This window comes from Lissotriton vulgaris, chromosome 1_2 (genome assembly GCF_964263255.1).
Source record: "Lissotriton vulgaris chromosome 1_2, aLisVul1.2, whole genome shotgun sequence".
NCBI classification, from domain to species: domain Eukaryota; kingdom Metazoa; phylum Chordata; class Amphibia; order Caudata; family Salamandridae; genus Lissotriton; species Lissotriton vulgaris.
Genome location: NC_141686.1, coordinates 306080091 through 306092507, shown reverse-complemented (window position 1 = coordinate 306092507; position 12417 = coordinate 306080091). Strand labels below are relative to the sequence as shown.

The 12417-nt window shown below is 44.5% G+C and overlaps 1 protein-coding gene across 1 annotated transcript in view; it reads left to right on the top strand.

Moving 5' to 3' along the window:
- Positions 1-12195, top strand: part of LOC147736571 (NXPE family member 3-like) — a 59349-nt gene extending 47154 nt beyond the window's left edge. Inside the window, exons 3-5 of the mRNA XM_086953774.1 lie at positions 3554-3624; positions 8945-9154; positions 10465-12195. Of these exons, the coding sequence (XP_086809900.1) occupies positions 3554-3624; positions 8945-9154; positions 10465-10991 (808 nt within the window). The 3' untranslated portion in view covers positions 10992-12195. The remainder of the gene's footprint in view (positions 1-3553; positions 3625-8944; positions 9155-10464) is intronic.
- Positions 12196-12417: the final 222 nt, after the last annotated feature.

Sequence of the window (12417 nt, the reverse complement as noted above, 5' to 3'; positions counted from 1 at the left end):
ATTTTGACGTGAAGCTGTGCGGTTTCGTGTATTTAACACTTGTACTTTTCTTGAAAAGGCCACATTTGTGTGGTTGTAACTTTCATCTACCCCTTCTAACGCCAGATGGAACGTTCTGTCTCAGGGTTTCCCTGGAAAGAGAGGATGAAGGCCGGGTACGGCTATAACCGAATACACTGAAAAGCTGCGTTATCAGAAGCGAGATCGTGCGCGCTCATAAAGGAAAAAAAGATGGTGTTGGCCTGTCGAAATAGGCTGTAGAAAAGAGGACAAGGCGGCAACAAGTAAGCTCAATTGACATATCACACACCAGCCTTTAACATAAACGCTGATGCAAGCCAATTAAAAAAGAAGGGCTTGGCTTAAACCACTTCTCGAACCGTATTGATTCCAAAAGCCCTTGCATGGCGAGAGCAGCCCATGCAAGCTGCTAATGCCAGGTGAGACCTTAAAACCCCTGGGACCCCCGATCCCCCATAGCAAACCTATTCTTAAAATTCAGGTTGATAGTGAGTATAAAATGTGCAATTCCAATGGCCACATTGCAATAACGCATTTCAGACAACTCTATCGCCTCCAACCTTTGAAGTGTTTTGTATTTTAAAAACAAGGGTCTTAAAAACTTGATACAAACAGAAATATACAAAAGACAATCCACAAGTACATGAGACAAAGAGCATTCTGCATTCAGGGAGCAAGTAAAGAATCCATTATAATCCCGAACATCGCTGCCCCATTTCCAAGAGGGGCAAACTGGATTACACCCTATTCTCACTTTTAGAATTCATTGCATAATTTAGGGTCAGACATCTGAGCCCATTAGGGGAAAACAGTGTCTTGGCCAACAGTATTCAATGAGACGCTGATGGAAGGATTCTTCCTCAGATAGGCCAGGTCCAGAGAGCCGTCAACCTTTCTCAAACAATCTCTCAAATCTATTCTGCTGGGAAAGGGGGCCAGTTTTTGTCTGTACCCCAATAGCAATGTATTTGTTTGAAATCCTTTATCCCCTTTCGTGCATTCCTTGCCCACCTACGTTCAAAGCCACAAATTTCTTTCCAACACGATTTAAATACCTTTAGGATTTTGCTATCCACAGTTATTAATAAATCTCAAAACATGGGAAATCGTCAGCGAGTTCCAGGAAACCCAGTTAAATTCTCTCACTTATACCCTGAACAGTGTTCCAGGTGGCAGCCAAAAGAAAATCCTACTGACCGCACCCTCCATGGGTTCTGAGCAGCCAGGACTAACTAAACCTGTGGCCAACCGGTCTAGGTCACTGGCCGATTTGGAAAGGTCTGTGGCAGGACCTCCTGCGGGGAGTTAGGCTTAGCATGTTTTTCAATGTTTACTGACAGATAGGGAGGGCATGCATGAGTTGGGAAGGGCTTTGAAAATGTACAGTTCATCAGACCAAACCGGCAAAAAAACTGATGAAGCGTGACACTGAAATTTAGCACCTTGTTTGCTTGATTTTCAATGTGTGTATTGATAATGGCTTCATTTATTTCATGAACGGATTCAGATATGACACATATAGATTATAACTTGTAAAGAAATGTTTGTTTATTTCCCACAAATGTGATTGCTCTTTGCAATTTTGTTTAACTAAGATAAGACCCTGTTGGTTCCATCGTGTCATATGCAGTGTAAAGTGGGGCGGTGATTTGTGTCATTCACCAATGTGAACATTGTAAATAGAGTCATAGAGGATGGAGGATCAGCTAGGGAAGAATATTGACCTCCTAAAGACCTAGAAGAATCTCCTGAGGGCACATAAAGAGATCTAGAGGGTCCAGACTGATCTTCTGGAGGGTCACCCAAACTCTAAATTCTAGGACAGGTTAGGATGGCTTAAGAACACTAACTGTAGCAGTGTGTGATTTTGCTGCCACTTCCAGTGGCCAAGTACAATTTGCTGCCAGCTTTGTTCCCAAAACCTCTACAGCTAGTAGCTCTATGGTAAGTAGGACACCAAAGCCTCTGGAGCCTCCCGTCACATCCCACCCTCCAATCCCCTGATTGTCAGGCTGCTTCAGTGGCCCTTAAGAGCGGTGTTCATCTGGCCCAGTTGAGGACAGCACCAAAGAACCTACCACCAAGAGACGAAAATAGTGATCTAATGGGAACATCTGGACTATTTTACTTATCAACCTGATGACCACACATTTCCCATCTGCTCATGGACTGGAAAAGGACTCTAATAACTGTTGGCTGATAGTAATTTTCTCATCCAACATCCAGTTCCCTTATTTTCTGTGAATCTTACTAAGTATTTTCCAAAACATTGTTTTGATTATAACTAATCTCACAAATGAAGAAAAATGATATCATTTTTTTGTCATAACCCGTACATACTGTGCATCAAAGTTAAAACATTTGACAATCACATAGTCTAGACATCAGTATGCAAAACAACAGCAACTTTTCTTTGTCAACATTTTTATTAAATCTGATGCTATCCAGAAACCCAGCAAGGGAGAAGGACACTCCAAAGATGCACAGAGATACCTGTCCAAACACGGACCATACAGAGAAGACTCAATAGGTAGCAGAGATCTGAATATAAAAGTTGTATGAGGCATTAAAAAAATAAAACAGGACTGTGCCAATGCAAGGTAGGCAAGGACTCTAACTACTGTTAAGATATAACATCAGTTTTACATATCAGTGAAAACAGACCATCCAAATACATTTTCAGCACAAATGGAAGCCTTTACCCACACATTTAGGTGACGTCATGTTTTCAACAGACATTATTCTCATACACAAGCATTAAGTACACCAAATTTCCAGAACGAGTGTACAGCTGATAACATCAAGATCAAGGTCTAGGCTTTGTCACACACACCATATGTGTCCATCTGATTAAAACTCATGGACTTTGGCATCGCTGCATGACTGAGAGGAAGTGTAGAGTCAAATGAATCATAACCATTCCACAAGTGGGCAGCAAAATTTGTCATACATCTGTGGAAGTTGGTTCTGTTGGGTGTGGGGTCATCGGTGAGTGAGAGGATGAGTTGGGTGTTGTCTGCATGGGAAATTATGTTGAGACCGGGAGATCTGATGATCTCCTTGGGTTCAGAAATGTAGGGTGCGAGTTGGAACCTCTTAGTTCTTCCAGTGAGGAAGGGGTGATCTATCTCAGCACGTCGCCTTAGATGCCAATGTGAGGGGGTCTTTCGATCAGCGTAAGGTGGGGTACAGTGTTGAAGGCTGCAGAGAAGTCAAGGAGGATCAAAGCTGCTGTTTCTCCTCCTTTCCAGCAGTGCTTGGATGTTGTTGGCTGCATTCAGGGTGGTTTTGGTGCTGTGATTGCTGTGGAAGCGTGATTGGGAGGTGTGGAGTAGCTGGTTCTGCTCCAGGTGTATCATGAGCTGATTGTTGATGATCTTTCCCAGCACCTACGCTGGGAATGGGAGCAGGAAGAATGGCCGGTAGGTTTTGAGTTTGCTAGGGTCGGTGGAGCGTTTTTTGAGTAGTAGTCTGACTTTGGCCTTCGTGTTCAAAGACAACTGTCAGTGATGTTTACTTCTTTTACCCAAAGGAACGTGACTAAACAGATGATTTCTGGGCCTATCTCAGCTCTCCAGGTACTCTCCAGAGAACATGCCTTAGGTAAGTGTGAGTCCTGCATGTGGTGTTGCACCATCTGCTACCAAGTTTTTATTTATTCTCTTTTAAACTGAGGAGCTTTCTAAGGCTGGTTGCTGGAGAGGGGTGGGTCCTTCATTAATGCACAGGATGTGCTGCTTCAAAGGGTCAGGGCCCTCAAGCATACAAATGACAAAAATTAGGCCACTGTAAACTACTTCATGAGGGCTACAGTCCACATCCTCATTCCATTGACGGCTCCATGGTTTCATCTCGATCAACTTATAAGTCTCTGCTCTTGTTCTTTGTATAAATCCCTTCCAAATATCCCCCTTAATGGTTTGTGTAAACCAAACATTTCACCATGTGAGAGCCTTATAGCACCACGTCTTTATGCAAGACTCTGAGATCTGCATGTAGGTCATTGTTTTCTTGTAGTCAGAAATATTGATATTTTACACATATCTTTATTCTCTTTTCCCTAATAAAATGTTGCATATTTAATGCAGGCCAATGAGCAAACAAAATACTCATTGAGTTCTGACTTCAGTCACTGTTGCTACCAATTGTATATAAAATACAGAGTAGGGTTTGGCTCCACAAATAAGATAAAACATCTTTTTCACCTTATGCTATCGGCTGCGGCAAATCTTAACTTCAAGCAAAAAGATAACCGATACACTGTTTTGTTAAGCCAAAGCCCTTGGAGGACTTGTCTGCAGCACTCCAGTAGTTACCCTTAAGTCTGGGACATTCCCCCGGCTCATCGGAGTAAGAAATGCTTCGGGTCTCACACACCTTGATGAAGTTACAGAAATGGATGGTAGAGCACCATTTAAGACTGAAATCACAAATAACTATATTTATGTTAATGTTCTCTGCCACTTCCAGCCTCCCTGTTCTCTCCACAGTGTTTCAGCTTAATTCTGAAGACGCTAAAACTTGGGAGAAACTGCAAACACAATGCCACGTCAGTGACATGACCAAGAATTGCAAAACAAACAAGATGACGGACGGAATGTTGCACAATGGCAAAACATTCACCACCAGTCACAGATCTGGGTTTAATCCATCGTTATTTTGCTCACCAAGCCACCCCAGTTCAGACATGGCCAAGAATTGCAACATGGTCTCCAAGGAAAGTTTCCAGTTGAGATCCAAACACTAGAAAGTGTCAGGCGGACCTATGAACATTTTCTTCTCTTTGTATTACGCATGGTCTGCCTTCTACCCATAAATGCCCTCCATGCTGCTGCCACTCAAGTCCTGACAGTGCCTTTTGTCCAAATCATTCACTTGTCAACTCCTCCCATTTGATTCTAATTGGTACCAGATACATCTTTAAAGCAGCCTGCTTTGGACACAAACTACTCCGCTCTGAGTCTCCAGGACCCTATGAGGAATCCCGAGGCGCTATGGAGGGCACTGGCATCTGTGTAACATTGAAACTATGAGCTTTGAGAACCTAAGCTTAAAAAAACAGCAACATTGGCTCAGTCCTTCTCCATATCTGCTTTCAAAAACCTAAAAATCCCCACACAAGGCCTTTGTCGGACTGCTTCGCACACAGTGGAAACTGGAAACAGGTACTGCTTTGTAGTCACCTTTCAGGCCAACCTTCTGTGCTCCCGTAAACCTGAAACTGCTCCATGCTTTCAAACCTCTCCCCACCTTCCTCCAACCAATTTCGTGTTTCCCACTCTGGATCCTGATAAATTGTCAAACTGACTTCCCTCCCTCCTACTGTGTTTAGATGACGTCTCATCTGGAGAGTTAATTTGGTGGCAGAACCATCTGTATTGTAGAAGTCCGACTGTGATCATGTCTGTTACAGGTTCCATCTTGTTGTTCCTATGTACTTTCATATGTATTTAAGCCAGTATAAAGTTAGAAGTCCTAACTTTACTACTACTAAACTGAGAAAATCCCAATTTTAAGACTTTAGGTATTCACAAAAGGCATTTAGGAGTCCTAAAGTTAGGAGTCTTAACTTTAATACTACTAAACTGAGAAAAATCCTAACTTTAAGACTTTCGGTATACAAAGAAGGCATTTAGGAGTCCTAAAATTAGGAGTCTTAACTTCTGTGAATACCAAAATGAGTAAGTGCCTTCTGTGAATACCAAAATGAGTAAGTGCCTTCTGTGAATACCAAAATGAGTAAGTGCCTTCTGTGAATTCCAAAATGGTAGTAAGTTTAGGATTTTGTCTTAAGTTAGTTCTGTGAATCGGGCCCATTGATTTCATTCTATTGGGAGACTTCAATTTTCACCTGGAAAAGAGCAATGACAGCAACGCCACCACCCTTCTGGACAATCTCGCCAACCTCAAACTCAAACAACTTGTCAATACGCCCACCCACAATGCAGGTCACACACTTGACCCTATCTTCACCTCCAGCAAATATGTCTCCTTCAGTCACACCACAGCTCTCCATTGGACGGACCACAGCTGCGTTCACTTTATCTACAAAAAGACCACAACCCACAACTATCCTCAACCTACTCTGCAAAGAAACTGGAACAAAATCACCATCGACCAGATCTCCTCATCGCTTCTTCAAAACTCCCCTGCCCACTCCTCAAACCCCAACCAAGCAGCCATTAACCTCACCCAATGGCTAACTAACAGCGCTGACAACCTAGCACCATTGAAAAAACGTCAAATCAGACTAGGCAGCAAAAACGCCTCCTGGTTCAACGATGATCTTAAGAAATCCAAGAAACTCTGTCGCTCCCTCGAGAAGGCATGGAAAAAAGACCCAAACACCAGCACCAGGGACGCCTTCAAAAACGCCACCCGCATACACCACCAACTAATCCGATCTGCCAAGAAAGCCGCATTCAAAGACCGACTAGATAACAACGCACACAACAGCAAGGAATTATTCAACATCGTCAAAGAATTTACCAACCCCTCAGCCAACTCCAACGACATCACCCCCTCTCAAGCCCTTTGCGACTCCCTAGCTTCATTCTTCCACAACAAAATCGCAGACATCCACAACAGCTTCAACAACCAACCCGGAGACCAACCCATCCAACCTTCTGCAGTACCTTCACCCCCCTTGAACATCCTTAATGACTGGAACCCAATCTCCACTGAGGACACCATCCGCCTGATGAACTCCATCCACTCAGGATCCCCCACAGACCCATGCCCTCACCACATCTTCAACAAAGCAGACTCCATCATAGCACCACACCTCCGAGACGTCATCAACTGCTCCCTCAACTCCGCCATCTTCCCGGAAAGCTGGAAACACGCAGAACTCAGCGCCCTTCTGAAAAAACCCACAGCTGACCCCACCGAACTCAAAAACTACCGCCCCATCTCGCTCCTTCCATTCCCAGCCAAAGTCATCGAGAAAGCTGTCAACAATCAGCTCGCCGCCTTCCTCGAAACCAACAAATCCCTCGACTCCTCACAGTCCGGCTTCCGAGCCAAACACAGCACTGAGACCGCCCTCATCGCAGCAACAGACGACATTCGAACTCTACTGGACAATAGATACACAGTCGCCCTCATCCTCCTCGACCTCTCCGCAGCCTTCGACACAGTATGCCATAGCACCCTACTACAACACCTCAGAAACATCGGAATCCAAGGAAAAGCATTGGACTGGATCACCTCGTTCCTCACCGGAAGAACTCAAAGAGTCCGCCTCCCACCATTCAAATCAGAGGCCTCTGGAGTCATTTGCGGCGTACCACAAGGTTCTTCACTAAGCCCCACCCTCTTCAACGTATACATGAGCCCCCTCGCGCCCATCGCACGCCAACACAACCTCAACATCATCTCCTACGCTGATGACACTCAACTGATCCTCTCACTCACCAATGACCCGAACACTGCCAAAACCAACCTACATGAAGGAATGAAAAAAGTAGCCGAGTGGATGAAGCACAGCCGTCTGAAACTGAACTCAGACAAAACAGAAGTCCTTATCTTAGGTACCTCCCCCTCCGCCTGGGATGACTCTTGGTGGCCAGAGGCCCTTGGAAAAGCACCCACCCCGATGGACCACACACGAAACCTGGGCGTCATCCTGGACTCCTCACTCTCAATGAACAGACAAGTCAACGCCGTTTCATTATCTTGCTTCAACATTCTTCGCATGCTCAAAAAAACATTTCGCTGGATCCCCACCGAAACTAGAAAAACGGTCACCCACGCACTGGTCACGAGCCGCCTGGACTACGGAAACACCCTATACGCCGGTACCACCGCAAAACTCCAGAAAAAACTACAACCCATCCAGAACGCTTCAGCCAGACTCATACTAGACATCCCGCGTAAAGACCACATCTCTGGTCACCTGAAAAACCTCCACTGGCTCCCCGTCAATAAGAGGATTACATTCCGCCTCCTAACCCACGCACACAAAGCACTTTACGAACTTGGACCCGAATGCCTCAACTCACGACTTTCCTTCTACACCCCCTCCCGCCAGCTACGCTCCTCCTACCAAGCCCTTGCTGCTGTACCTCGCATCAACAAAACCATCATGGGAGGAAGATCCTTCTCCTACCTAGCGGCTCAAACCTGGAACTCACTTCCCATCCACCTTCGCCTCACTCAGAACCACCTAGCATTCAGAAAGCAACTTAAAACTTGGATATTCGACAAGTAATTCCCCACCCTTCTTCAAGCGCCTTGAGACCCTCTGGGAATGTAGCGCGCTATATAAATTATTTGACTTGACTTGACTTTGTGTCTGCTGCCAGGGCCTATGAAGTGCTCACCATTGTATACATATTTCTTTGTGTTCAAAGTGCACTGGTAGAGATGATACTCCGACAGATACATTTTTTATTCTTTATTTTTTAATCACTTCCTGTTCAGCACTTAGCCGAGGATGGGGTGCCTGATGTCCCAGCTGTGAACATGGGAAGGGTCAGTGTTTCTGGGTCCTAATGTGCTTCCCATAACATCACTCCTCGCTTTGAAACAACATGAAAGGGTTCTAGTCTCCTCTGTGATCGTCTATAAAGGGGTTACACGTCAGCACCATACTATAGGAGCCGCCGATGAGGTTAAAGAAATCTACCGTGTCATTTTATTACCTTGATTCTGGTTGGAAATATTGCACTGACTGTTCTTAACCCTATATATATATTCATCTTCTTCTGAAAATGAAGGTACTGAAAGACATGTTGCTGAGTGCCAGAAGACAGCTCTTCCCCTCCACTTTAGCCCATGTCACAACACATACACATACTTGGTGTAGGGCACACCTCCTTTGACATACAGCATTTTATGTCTAGTCATAGCATGCTAGAATAACAGCAAGAAATAACTTTCGCTTTGAGAATTCACATTTGATGTCTTTCTGTATCCCTAGCAAAGAAGCTGCCGGCCTGCACCCCAGGCCAGCAGATAACACATCCATCCGGATACTATTATAAGGGCACCTGGGCCTCTCTTTCCTGCACCAACAAGAGATTCCGCACCCAGCTGGAGGCCAGCAGCTGCTTGAGGGGGAAGAATGTGTATATGTTTGGCGACTCCACACTGAGGCAGTGGTGGTACTACCTTGTGGACTTCATTCCATGTAAGATAAGTAAGCCGTTAGGCACAAGCTGTAAAGGGAGTGGGAAGGGGCTGGTAGGTATTGGGTGACTATTGTTGAAGTAAACCTGGATAATCTTTAACCCCTTGAGTGCTGATGACGGCCCCCGTCCGTCATGCACTGCGGTGGGTGTGTGCTGATGAAGGCTGGGGGCCGTCATGAACCCACCCACTGCGGAAAACGCCACACAGGTGCAGAATCGCGGCCGCGCCCAAGGGGTTAATACTAGTCTTGTTTATAATGGCAGATATAGAAACGTTTCATGTGTCTTGTGGTCTTCAGAGGTTTCTGGACTCAGCTAGTGTGAAACTGTGTATACGACCGGTGTCTCAGGGCTTAACCCCACTATTGGGCTTGAAACTGATCACCAAGCACACTTTGCCACTTGACTCTCATGGTAGGAAGGTCAGTGCTTACTCAGGGAGGTAGTGTGTGGGCGTACAGATTTAGCACTCAACAACCACCAAACAGAAGTTAACAAATCACTGTACTTGTGTTGATAATAAGAAAATGTTTACTTATTCACATAGCTAACAAATTACAGGCATTATCCACAGAGAGCAATTCTTATGGGTACTAATGGGAACAGTATCCATTGTGATCACAGAGAGAGTCTCTGGCAGTAGATGTACATTAGTTTTTTTTAAAAAATATTTTTATTTTATATTTAACATAGCAATCAGGGTAGCTATACATACAGTCGATACATCATTTAGTGCGGTTCTTGCGGGCACATCTCAACTTTGTTCAGTGTTAAGATACAAGTAGAAACTGACATTTTGACACAACAACATTTCATCATTCCAATAGAGCAGGATTCTACTAGTCTGAGTCAGCCTCCTCCCCTCAATGCGTGGAGGCTCACAAATATAACCCCAAAACTTGTTCCAAGCCCCCCATATTTTTTCCCATTTCCCAGGGCAGCCTCGGTGGATAAAGACAGCTTTCTCCGCCACCATCACCTCGTCCATGTCCCTGCACCACTTTCTGAGTGTTGGTAGCACTGCTGAACCCCGCATCCTGCATTCATACATTGCTCTTTGCAATGGCAGATTTAGTTGCATGTCTGTGGAATGTTTATGGGAGGACAAATTGAATTGCAGTACATTAAGAAGATGAATGTTGTACGTGCTTGTAGTATGTAATGTTCAAATAAAAGGTTAAAAAAGCCGCTGCACATAAAAGAAAAGGAGTAATCATAAGTATCAGGATTGATTTAAGAATTTATCTTTGTCTGGGCTAGTGTCGCGAATCAGTGTCCACGATAACTCTCTTGTTTCTTGACTCTGCAGCGCTGAAGAAAATTGATCTGCACGTCGAGTACCAAGCAGGGCCTCTTTTGGCAACTGATGCAGGAAACGGTTTGCTGGTGCAATGGAGGTCTCATGGGAAACCTCTTCGTATGGCGAAAACAATGGCAGCAGATCTGCACTACATGGCCAATGACATTGCTGGTCTTGGCGGAGGACCTAATATGGTGATTGCTATTAACCTCTGGGCTCACTTCACGTCCTTCCCGGTGGAGGTGTACATCAGGCGGCTGAGAAACATCCGCAGGGCTGTGGTGGAGCTCCTGGAGAGGAGCCCCAATACCACGGTGATCCTCAAAACTGCTAACACTGGACATAACTACGGCAGCAACTGGCTTTCGCTCCAATTGGATCTTATTATGCGGAACATGTTTTCTGGACTCCGGGTGGGCATTGTAGATGCTTGGGAAATGACTTCCTGTCACTACCTTCAAGAGAGCCTTCATCCACAGAGAGCTATTGTCCAAAATCAAGTAGACATGTTCTTGTCTTTTATCTGCCCCAGTTGAGTCTGGTAGAGAGGCAGGAACACAAAGAAGAGAGTGAAAGCTATAGCAATACATAGCTTGAGGTGTCTTATTACACCGTAAGAATTGTAATTGGAGACAGGCATGCAATCGTGTGGGAGAGCAACCATTTTTTCATGAAACCCGTCAAGAATAGGGTGCAAGCCATGGTACTGGAAAGACGTGAGCAATATTGGGCCAAAGTACTAAAGGGTCCTGTTCAAGCTGCTTGTGTGCCATGGGGTGCCTGTGCAGACATATGTTTAGCTGTTGTCAGTATAGAGCATTGTGTAAATTAGAGACAAGTATATACTGGTAGGTCAACGTGGTGATGAGGCGTGCACACTTGTCCTTCAGTGTTGTGAAGAGGCCTGCACCTATTGGTGACAGTAGCCTGCTGAGCCTGAAGTTGGAGTCTGTACGGACTAGTGAAGGTGATGCAGAATGGTGCCAGGGAAGGTAATTATATAGAGACTTGCACCTGGTTGGGGAATTGCCTGGACTTATCGGGAGCACATATAACAAGGTATCCATCTTTTTTTTCAGCATGAATGTCTATGAGATTGCATTCTTTCATGGAGCGTGTTCAGAAGCTGAAGTGCGCAGACAGAACAGAATAAATGAATGAATGTAGAAGATCAGTTGTGTGTGGATTATCATTGGTTTGGAAGAGGGGAAAAGTACAGTTTGTAGACGACTAGTAGACTTACTTTATAAAAATGTCTTGGGAGATACATAGTTTGCTGACTAAATCCTAGTTTATACAGTGAACACCTGTGTATCATATTCCCTCCTAGTTTAAGTAATCAGAGTCCTATCCGAACCATGTAATTAATGCTAACAAGGATAAGTGATGCCAGAGATAACGGCAAGCTGTTCTTACAGGAAGTGTGCCTAAAGTGTCTGGGTTGGGAGAACATGATTATATTGATGCAGAAGTGTGTGAGATATACAAGTACAAACTGCATTATAGAGTTTCTTCAGCTAGGAATGAAGTTCATGACAAGTGTGGGTCTGAGCGAGTTTGCACTCATCAGCAGGACCCAACATTAAGCCAGAGTAATGAACTTTCTATTATTGCAATAAATACCTAGACATGTTTTCAAACTTCATTGTCTTCTGAGCTCCATTTGAAGTGTTAAAAAAGTATGGTGGTGTAAAGACTTAAAAATGAGTTTAATCAAGAGAATAAAATCTAACTCAGAAATGATTAAGTCATGACTATTTATAAATCCAGGTCTTTGTCAGACAGCAGGTCAAAGTTGGTGCAATGGCTATTTACATTCATAGGCTGGTTGGTTATACAAAACTAACTTCAACGCTACACATCAGTTCATTACGTGGACAGTGAGGAACCAGAGTATCGTTGTCAGATACTGCCTGCCAGAAATATTGCCTTATTAGATATGATCATATAAGAGCTATACTA